The sequence below is a fragment of the Oryzias melastigma genome, linkage group LG8, assembly GCF_002922805.2.
Source record: "Oryzias melastigma strain HK-1 linkage group LG8, ASM292280v2, whole genome shotgun sequence".
Classification (NCBI taxonomy): domain Eukaryota; kingdom Metazoa; phylum Chordata; class Actinopteri; order Beloniformes; family Adrianichthyidae; genus Oryzias; species Oryzias melastigma.
Genome location: NC_050519.1, coordinates 12,024,026 through 12,034,977, shown reverse-complemented (window position 1 = coordinate 12,034,977; position 10,952 = coordinate 12,024,026). Strand labels below are relative to the sequence as shown.

The 10,952-nt window shown below is 39.2% G+C and overlaps 1 protein-coding gene across 3 annotated transcripts; it reads left to right on the top strand.

Moving 5' to 3' along the window:
- The first annotated feature begins 2,601 nt into the window (after positions 1-2,601).
- LOC112146843 (centriolar coiled-coil protein of 110 kDa) lies at positions 2,602-10,733 on the top strand. 3 transcript variants are annotated; one of them, XM_024272875.2, is made up of 14 exons: positions 2,602-2,941; positions 3,460-3,757; positions 4,175-4,291; positions 5,465-6,545; positions 6,641-6,783; positions 6,869-7,031; positions 7,112-7,212; positions 7,306-7,422; positions 7,525-7,626; positions 7,707-7,823; positions 7,898-7,971; positions 8,069-8,134; positions 8,229-8,288; positions 9,787-10,733. In XM_024272875.2, exons 2-14 carry the CDS (start codon positions 3,593-3,595, stop codon positions 9,860-9,862), a joined length of 2,382 nt encoding a protein of 793 aa, XP_024128643.1. In that variant the 5' UTR covers positions 2,602-2,941; positions 3,460-3,592; the 3' UTR covers positions 9,863-10,733. The 3 variants fall into 3 exon arrangements, with proteins under 3 accessions (XP_024128643.1, XP_024128642.1, XP_024128641.1); XM_024272874.2 differs by having other exon boundaries at positions 2,606-2,941; positions 3,541-3,757; positions 6,629-6,783; XM_024272873.2 differs by having other exon boundaries at positions 2,606-2,941; positions 6,629-6,783.
- The last annotated feature ends 219 nt before the right edge of the window (positions 10,734-10,952 follow it).

Below are 10,952 nucleotides of genomic sequence, written 5' to 3'. Positions count from 1 at the left end.
GAAAATAATAACTCCCTCATCCAGATTCTCATCGTGACCAGTTCCATGCTGCTGTAGCTCACGAAGAGCCAAAGAATCTGCCTATTGTGATGTGCTATGAGCAATCCCATGCATGTGTGGGTGTCAAGCAAAAGTCTCAGGAGGTGAGTTGCTGACTTAGAGTTAGTTTTTATGCAACATATTTTTTTTCAGAGACTAATTGACTTTTCTTATGTCACAATTTTTTTTAGGATTCCAAAGTTGACTTTGCAGAGTCAGAAATTGAGGCTCTACTACAGAAACACAAGGAAAATGTGCGGATCGCCCAGCCCATTAATGCCCATTCAGATGAGCTGTGAAGCTGTTATAATACATATATATATATATATGTATATATACAGTCAAAATTCAGTGATTCACCAAAAAAAGATAGTTGTCTTCACAGTGTTGCAGAGATTGACTTGTGTGTTAAACATGCAAATGAACATTCTTAAGGGATCTCAAACACAGGATGGAAGTTTAATAAGTTTAAATATAAAACATTAGGGAGCAGGAAGGAAGTTATTGTCTTAAAAAATGGCAGGAAAAAGCATTTCCTCAGCAGGCAGAGTAAGTCAGGAAGTTCAACCCCAACAGCGGTCCAGGTCAGAGGTCCACAGAGCAAACAGGCTCTTAAGAGGGCCAGCAACTATGAAAAGTTTAGGCTAGACTGTGCAAATACAATAAACTACCACTGCAAGCAACCAACAAATCATCTGGATGGGAACAGAGGAGGGCCAAAAAGATTCAAACTCTGGCGTGGAGGAGTTGTTTGTTTCCTGAACCTCAGCAACACTTAAATGTATTCACACAGTTAGGAAATTCCAACACAACAGGTGAGAGATATGCTTGAAACCCTGCGCATATCATAGGGAGATCAGATATAAAAGCATGAGAGTGAATAAATAAAGTTAAATGTGAACTTTTACCAACAGCTCTTACTTTAAACCCTAAAGATAAAATACATGTTTTGAATCTTTGATCTCAGGTGGTACGTAGCTATTTTCATCAGTTTTCTCATCCTTACAGTTTAGCATGGAACTCTTATGTTTTTTTAATTTGAGGATGATAGTAATGATCATAAGTGAAAAGGATTTGTTTTAAACATGTATTCATTAAATTTCTAATGACACTGAATGTAAATTCAAATAAAAATTAAACATACTGAAAGTGTGATGAAATTAAATTCAAATTAAATGTAAGAATCAATTTATTTTCTTTTGCTTTTACTAAAATAACTATACATTTTTTCCCTTTTCAAAGTTTTCAATTTTGCAAAAATATTGGGTAAAATTATTTAGCCTAGATGAGAATGGATTAAATGTGTTGCCAGAAATGTCCAAAAATGTGTGTTGTGTATCAACAGGTTGAAAAACTGAACAAAAAGGCAAAAATATATAAAAAATGTTGCTTGCACAAGCCAAGCCGCAAGATATAAGAATCTTGGTCAACTTTGCACCCCTCATTCAAATCGAATGCAACCAATTGGCCCAAACTCTAATTTTCAAGGAAACATTTCTTTCTGTTTAATCTCTTTCACAAAGAAATTCCCTCCCTTGTTTAATGGGACATATTTCCAAAATATTTTTAAAACTTCTCGTGTTATTGTCTGCGTGAGGAGGGTTAGTGTGCTTCAATATGGGATGTTGAACAGATTGGAGGTCAGGGGACTGATTTTATGAGCTAATGGAGCACATTAACACACTTAGAGCAACTCTTTTTCAAGTCAAATTCAAGGTGGTAGCTTCACTGGAAAATGTCAGTGGATGAACCAAAACCCAGATATGGTGAATAACAATAATAATGGGGCAGCGTAATTAATCTGAAAGTCCTAAAAGCACAGTGTAAATATGAAACTGTCTGATAGGAAGACTTTGAGTAAAGTAAAACAAAGTTTAGAACAAAACTGTCGTGTTTGTACAAAATGTCACTGGTGGGTTTATAGAACTGTCTGACAAGACTTAGATAAATTATTAGTAAAAAGAACAAACAAAAAAAAAGCTCCACAATGACTCAAAAGACCATGAGAAAATATTCCAAGAACAAACGTTCCAAACTCTGATCTTGTCCAGGAAATACTCAAACACTCAAAGCCCCTTTTCAAAAAATAAATAAATAGTTTCAAAAACTTACATTGCACAATGTAGCTAAGGTTTAGTCCCATTCAAAACAAAAATATCATAATATATCAGTAACTTTAAATTATCCTCCAGGTATGAGGGTTTATGGGTGTGTGATTTTGCTGGCAACCTCTCCAGGATGTACCCTGCTTTTCCCCAACAGTAGCCGGGTTGGACTCCAGCAACCCCAGACCCTGTAATGTTTAGTACATATTTATTTATATTATAATAACACATTTAAAATGATCACATTAAAATAAAATGTGGAAAAAGCCTATATAGATGAAATACATTTTATTTATCTGCCACAAATCATCAGTTTTGTGCAGAAATGTGTTTTTATAACAGCTATTAAAGATTACCATGAATCTGTCTGGGTAGGAATCAATCTTTTACGTTAAATGAAATACAAAAAGAAGGAAATAAAGAATTGTAAATTATAAATCAAGGTCTGGGATTAATCATTTTGATGGATTTGATCAAATATTAAACATATTTTTAAGTTGCATTGACAAAACAAACACAAGTAGAAGCACAAGGTTAGTCCCGTTCAGGGAGCTTGCAGGGAAAGGTCGCGCTCAGCATATTGGAACGCGTCCTTCCAGCGTGTTGCTGTTACTAGGAGGCGCTGTTGGAGGCCGGAAGAGTTGGAGACGAGCACGATGATGATGGTGGTCGAACAGGGGTTGAGAGGGACTGAGCTAAATTAGTCTCCACAGCCGAGGCTTTGTGCGCCTCAGCGGCTGCGATCTGCGTCTACACGCGTCGGGACTGAAGGAGAAAGGCTGCTTTCTGTTGTGCAGGTATGGAGATCCTGGGGTTTTGACCGATGTTATCCTCTCACTAATGATATATCCTAATGTGACTCAATGTCGAATTTCATCCGTAAAGGCATCGGTAGGGATTTGTTTGGAAATAGGGGAAATATGGAGGGATGAAAGTCAAACCGATCTCAGCTCCTGCGCGATTACGCGTGGATCAGGCATCCAACGTCCTGGTGGATGGATGGATGGATGAATGGATGGATGGATGGATGGATGGCACATATGTTTCTAACATTTTTCATTGTTTTATTAACAAAAAGGCGCTCAGGTTAACGCCTGATTACATTTCCTGTGCCTGCATGCTGACAGGGAGGTTACAGAAATAGAAACTATTGATCAGAGGCTCCATTGTGGTAGTTTGTGTGTGAGACTGAAACAGGAAAGAGTCACCAGCTCTGAAAAAAATGACAGGAATTTGATGAATGTGATAACAGAAAAAGATGGCAAACAGACTGTTCTCTGTTTAGTTTTTTGCCCTGCCTTTTCCTCTTTTTCAGTATGATCTCAGATGCTCCCCCCCCTCTGGGAACCTCACATGTCCACAGAACTGTGATCTACTTCCACGTTTGATTCATCAGGCTGTCGAGGGGGGCGTGGCTTCATGGTGTCCGTTTCCTGTCCGGAGTGCGGATGCGTGGGCGTGCAGAGATGGAGAGCTATGAGGAGTTCTGTCTGCGGAGTTTGGCCTCACTGCAAGAAGAGGGGAAACTTCGAAACAAGATGCGTGAACCTTTCCTCTCCCTAAAGGCTCAATCTGCCATCTACTTTTACGGAAGGGCTGTGCTTTCCCCTCTGGTGAGAAAAAAAAGATCTTTTTCTTCAAGTTTAGCTCAAAACATCTGATCTGGACACATATGGACAATTCTTTCCATGATCAACTATTGGTCCATCACATAATTCCAACGTTCCTACTTGGGAATCTGTCTCAAGCTGCAGGACAGTTCTTTTAAATCAGCAGGGGAATGGCAGAAGAGCTAATTGATGATGTTTGAAAGACTCATCTGTCTTGTGACTGCTGACAAATTGAGTCCTGAATAAGTCACATGACTAAACTCCGGTACGAGTCCTTAAAAGGCACAAAAACATAATAGAAGAAGGTTAGAAGTCTTTGGAATTCATTGTTGCTGCTGCTTTCTAGAAACTCTTAAGAGTATGTCTTTGTTGTGTTGTAGTAGAGGAGATGACTGTTAAAACGTGTGGCGTTTTTTCCAGCTGAACGCACAGCAACACTCCGAGATGTGCGGCTACAAGCAGAAGGCGGTCCAGCTGGAGCGGGACAGACAGAACCAGCAGAGAAATAAGCTGCTGGCTCAGAACATTCTGGATCAGGTCAGCATTGCAGTGTGTATTTCTGTATTTACAAACAGTTTCCTTAAATATTAGTAAGGCATGTGTGTCAACTAACCCTTTTCAAGATAAAAAAGCTGAAGTAACATCTTCCTGTTGCCTCTGCTGACATTTGGTGCTTTTGCTACACTTTGACTAAACATTTCCTCAAGTGGATGATTCTAATTTTACCCTGAGGACAGTCTGAGCCTCTCTGTTTCACATCCAAAACTAATATTTCTTTAAGTGTTCCTTTAGCGTCAACTCTCAATTTCCATTTTTTTATATTAACACTGTTTAGTTTAAAGTTCCAGTTTGTTTTTTGAACAAGCTCAGATCATTTTAATGAAGGTAAAATAAGAAGTGTCATTATTCTGGAAGTATTCTTGCTCAACATTTTTAAAACCAAACCTCAAACCCTTTTATAGAATATTATTCTTTTCCTGTCTAATCTGGCCTTTGATTACTTTGATTTAAAGATAAAAATATATTTTTAATAACCTTGAAATTGTGATTGCATCATCCAGTCAGGATTTTTTATTAAGAATTCTTATTGCTGTACTTTTTATAATTGTATTTGGCAATATTTGGTTGGATTTCTCAATTTTCTTTTACTTTTTAGAAAAAAACAATTCCTCCTTTTTTGGCATCTCATATGAACTTTGATGAAACTTTTGCTGCCTTCTTAAAATCATATCTGCAAGAAATGCATTTAGGGCAAAACGCCCTGTTAAATATTGGTCAAAATTGAATTCCCTCTTGTTTACAATGATTTTTTTTTCTGGTTTTGAACCACCAAGTGGTTGATTGTAATTCCCGACATTTGACCACGATATTTGTTTAAAACTGTATGAGTTTTCCAAAACATTCTAAGCTCAGTCAGATATCTTTCTGACTTGACAAATTGCACAATACAGAAAAAATATCACCAAGGTTATTTAGAAGTTCTAGTCTAATGATTTGATTGTTAGCAATTTGAGTCAAATTACTTTTGTACCTTTGGTATGACAATAAAGCAAATGAATGCCAAAGTTTAGGTTAAGAGAAAAACTGGTTTTAAAGCAATTAAAATCAGGAGCTACAAGCACTTTCTGAGTGCAAAAACAAATAATTCTGTGCTCAAACCGAAAAATAATCCTCTCTAATAATATGACCCTCTCCTATTATTGCCCCCAGGTGCATAAAGTTTCAAGCAAAGAGGAGGACAAGGCACCGGTCTTTCAATCTCCAAAAATCGGTGGGTACACCCTGGTTACTGACTCTCCCGGACTCCTCAGACATCCTGGATTTGGATCTCAAGTGAAGGAGCCAGCGATCTCACCCCTCAACGGTTACAGAGCAGGAGAAGACGTGGCCGCAGAGAAGCAGGATAAGAGCGAGGATGAAGGAGATGACGATGAGGATATTAGCTTGGACAGCCTTCTGAAGCGGTCGAGGGAGTACGTGAAGAAAGAGCAGCAGGGATCTAAAGCCGTCCGCACAGTCAGCACGACGCCCTCGCCAGAAGCCTCGTTCCTGAAAGAGGAGAGGAATCCTGTGAAGGACACAGGAGTTGAGTTTGGATTCAGTCTGCACCATAGTCCGATTGGGGCGCCTCCCATCCACCATCAAACTCTGTATGACCCCAACTCTCAAAAATCCGTCTCACCAAGCAAATCAGAACAAATCGCTTCTCCTCCTCTGGAGCCCAGCGTCCTTTCTTTTCCAAATAGACGCAAGCCGCGACCACTTTCCACGGGGAATATCCACATCTCATTCCCAATTAGCCCAACTGACCTTATTCCTCGAAGCCCAGGAAGGTCAGGGGAAGCTTCATCAGCAGCTTTTACATCCGCCGTTCAGTGTTGCCCCATGAAGAAGGACGGTACCAACCGTCGATCCAGTCACTGTGATGCTAGTCCAGAGCTGGAGAACAGACGCCCCGTTAGTGCCACAGTGCTACACCACGATCATCTGACTGCAGGTTTTCGCCGCCGCTGCCACACGCTGGACAGTCAGATGAACACTTACCAGACTGCAGCAGGACACGTAGACCGCAGTCAAGAAAGAGTGCCTCGCTTCATGGCAGGGGTTGTGCGCCTTCCCCCCACCCGGCACACCTCTACTGCCCCTTCAAACCAGTCGTTCGAAGTGGACAGCTCCTTTTCATCTCTGTCACGGCCACACACAACACCTGACGCCGTCACATTCAGGCTAAAGCATGATGAGCCAAACAGCGCCATGAAAGCATCAACCCTCTTCAGAACTGGCAACACAGGTAAGTCTCTCTGGAACAGCCTGTGCACGCTCAATCACAACAGCTCATAAAGTCACCAAACAAACAAACTAATGTGCATGTAGTAATCCCAACAGAGGACTCCCAGTGGCGAGCACAAGCTCTGGAGAGCATGCAGAAGCGCCTGGAAGAGGAGCATGGCTTAAAGATGTCTCTGCTCCTCGCTGAGCAGGAGAAGGAGCAACAGTGCCCCCACTTGGTCAGCTCATGCAATCACAAAGTATGTCAAATCAATATTTTGTGTAGCACCGATAAATTGTATTTTTCTGCCAGAAAACGTGAAATAAAAATATTTTTGTGTGTAGGAGCTTGAGGAGAGAAGATCGATGGAACAGGGTTTTGTGGGTGAAAATCCCTGTGGGTGGAACTGTAGGAGTGTGAACAGCAGCTGTCCCGCCATTAGTCCTTCCTGTCCTGGACTGAGCCCGGTTAGAACTCCGTCAGAGCTATCGCCTGGACACACTTTAGGTACCACTACATGTTTAAAGGAATCATTTTACAGTAACGTTCATTCCCGCAATGAAAGTATGTGATGTTTTCTTCTCCAGGTTTTCCCAATCCTAGTGTAACCTTTCCCTCTGTCCAGCTTCCTGTCTATCTGTGGAGTTCCACTCGGGGAACCAACAAATCCAGAGCAAGCTTGAGCTTGGTGGGTATAAACCTGTTCTGCTTTGTTTTCAGCCGTTGTGTGTGACGCTGTTCTTTGTCTGGACTTCTTCATTCCTTTGTGGTTTGTTTGCAGGTTTTGACAGCAGAGCAGCAGAGAGCGTTCTGCCAAATCTGCGCCATCGTTCGCGGCTTCCTCGTGCGCAGGCTGCTAAAGACAGAAAAAGTAAAGAATCTACGCCAAACCATCGTGGTACGTTCATCCGCACGAAAACATGATTATTCAACAGAAGCCGACAAGTTTCTATTAATAAATCATTCATTTGAGCTTCAACAACTGTATATGTGCTTACAGGACACGCAGGAGTTTATCCGCTCATTTCAGACTGAAGCAGAGCAAAAGAGGAGCACCTACTCGGAACAAGATATCTCTTTACAGGAGCGAGTCAGAGCCCAGGTATGACTGCAGTAACGCTCTGCAGACAGCAGAGGTCCCTCTTTCTCTGTGCTTGTTTACATGGTTTTCTGTCGTTTCAGTTGCGTGCAGCCCTGTATGACATCCATGATATTTTCTTTGAAATGCCATTGATGGATCGCTTGATGCTCCTGCAGCAGGAGAGGGAGCTGCGTGCAGAGAGGAAACTGCGAGAGCTGGTAAACTGGAAAAAAGAAGATTTATTCATGTCTTCTGTGGCTCCTAAAATAAAATAATTCCCTTTTTTCTGTAGGAGAAAGCTAGGAGCACCAAAGAGAGATTGTCTCTTTCTGCCGCCACACAGAGATCTCTGGACAGAAAAAAGAGGTCAGAAGATAATACAAAAGTTGTTCTTGTTTTTAATTTAAAAAAAAATCATTAGAGGCTTTATTTTGCATTTATCTTACTGTTTCTGCTCCTGCAGAGTCGGGGAATCTCCAGCACAGACCAGGAAGGGGCAGCCAAAGCAAAAAAGCCCAACCACCAACAGGTGACAGATTTAATTTTATTCAAAGTTCTTTTTCTTTGAATGAATTGTTGTCTGCAAGCCCAATGTTTCTATTTATGTTATCCACTATTTTCAGAGTTCAGAAGACAAGTCAAGGCCAGAATTGCTCCAATCCAGGTCAACTGAACCGCCAGGGGTGAGTTCAGATGTCTAAATCACATCATCACAGTAACTGTTTATCAAGGTATGTTTTTGAGTATTTTCATTTAAGGATTTATAGGAACCAAATACATTACTCAGGGTGTATTCAGACTGGAAAAGTCAATTGGTCCAGACAGAGTCCCCTTAATTTGTTTCGGGTTGAATCCTGAACCTTGCGTTTGGTCTGTATTCAGACTGGCGTCAAGCAGCCTTTCCCGTTCCGTAACAAAGCTTGTAAACAAAACCACGTGACTAAAGATCTCTTCTCTCATTGGTCAAGAATTATGAGGGTGGAGTAAAGCAACAATAGGTGGAAAAAATGGAAGTACTGCATTTCGGAATCTTTGTTAGCATATTTCACTTATGAAAACAATTTTAAATGTCTGTATCAACGTCCGGTAGAACACTTTTTTGCCGCTTTGGTACGGCTGAGGCATGCTGTAAGGCTGCTACTGACAAAATGATGACTATGAAGGTAGCATGATAAGTGTTTAGGACAGATAGATTGTCGGGAAAACAGTGAGAAGCAATGTGTACCACGTTTAAAGTTGTTTTAATGAGCCTGCATTCTTCTGACCACATTTCAATGATTTTCTGTGCCTCATCGTTGTGGGGTTATGACATTGTAAGAGAATTCTGTTAAAAAGCTTTTAGGATGATGTCACTGCAGCATCAGTGTAGCGCCAAGACACAAAAAAGCATGTAAAAAGGGTTTTCAGCTGTGTTAAAATATACTTTTTAACAAGTCAGCAGTTGCACAATCTTTCCAATCTTTCTCTATTATTCTCTTGGAAGTCATTTTTACATGTTGTTATCTAGATAATCAGAATTAAATTGTATTTTTTAGACAGATTATTTGAGGAAAAAGAATAAATATAATGTAAAATGTAATGTTCAAAGGTGTAAGAAGATGAACGTATTTACTTATCATTCGCTTTATTATAGTTCAACAACAGATTTTTTGCACTGTCATCCTTTCTCTCCACTACCTATCTCTCTCCCAGACCTCTATCCTCTAGCACCTCCTAGTGGCTTGGAGTATACATGAACATAAGACACAACAAATTTGTTAAAAAACATGAAACATTGTTACCAGCTTTGCATAATAAATCAGTAATAAATAAAAAAATCACAATGTTCATACTTTTGAATGCTTGGAACAATGCACAGGTGTACAGAGAGTATTTATGTGCTCATATTTCAAGTTCAAAAATATTTATTTCAGCATATTAATTGTTTTGGAAAAAACAATAACTAATAAAACTTTAGAGTTCTCAGCTGCAATCTGAATTTTTTATGCTCTTTAAAATCCTAATTTAGTGATCAGCTTTGCTTTCACACTTGAAAATAATCACAGTTTAGCTTCAGCTCATAAAATGAGAATTTAAAGCTACAGTTTGTGCTACATTCATTCCTGGTACATTTTTAGCTTAGAATGAAAAACATTTTATGGATGTTTTGCCTAAATTAACCGAGTGTCTCTTTGTTCCCAGGAGCTGGTACAGAAAAACTCCAGAGGAGAGAGTAAAGCGCTCAGACAGCCTGAAGAAGCAGCATTCTCTGGGTTAACCCGAGAAAATCCTGTGAACTTGAATGTTTCGTCATTTATTACATTTCCCCTATCACTGAAACTCACCAATGCTGCTGAAAAAAAAGCAGATTTGAGTCTATTGCTTAAACTGAAATGGTTATAACCACTACCACATTTTATATCAATCATAAACACTGTCACATGTTACGCTGCTTTTTGACTTGTGCCACCTGCTCATGCAATTTTTTAAAAATGTCAGTTAAAGTTTGAGGGAACTCTGATGTTATTGAAGGAAATATTTAAAAAAAAGTTTAAGAAAAGTCACAGGTAAATGTAGAAAAGATGGATCTGTGCCTCTAATTATACCTTAGTATATTGAGCATGCAGGTTTGTGAAAAATGTGCGGATAAGTGCTTATTATACATTCAAAGTCACATTACATGTATCATTATAAAACACAAACCTTAAGTCATAAATATATGCTTTTTTTAAGGGCTTTGAGTACCTCCATGTGCTTTTTAAGTTTATGGTGCTGAATTTACATGAATCCTAAGACTTTACTTAAATATAAAAAAGTATTTATATCTAGATCAGTTTGTTTATACTTTGTGGTGCTGTTACAGTAATGTAGCGTTACATGGAGATGCACAGCAGCCCAACAGTTTCTTAAAAAAAATGATAGTAAACTAAAGGAAAGCCTTACAAACTGAAAGTCATCTTGGTCAAAGCACATGTCACTGAATTTGTATGTGGTAACAACCTACAGACCTTCATGTAGTTCTCATGTCGTCATAGAATTTGGTGTTCATGGTTCCTGTTACATTTCTGTGATATCTCTAAGTGTATTTATTTATTTTTATTTAAGATTGTTGTGTTTTATAAGGCCTCAATAAACAATCTTAAAGAAAATTCCTCAAATTCGTGTTTATTTATTACAAATGAAAGCTATATAGTTTAATAATCATATTTGATTATGCAGCTAATTGATTCAGAATTGTGCTCACGTGATTAATTAGTTAGCAGTTGGGTGAAGCCATTTATTGTCAAAAAATCTGTTAACACATTTTTAAATAATAATGCCAACAGAAACATATCAAATTACACAAAAGTTTAAATACTTTGTGCTGA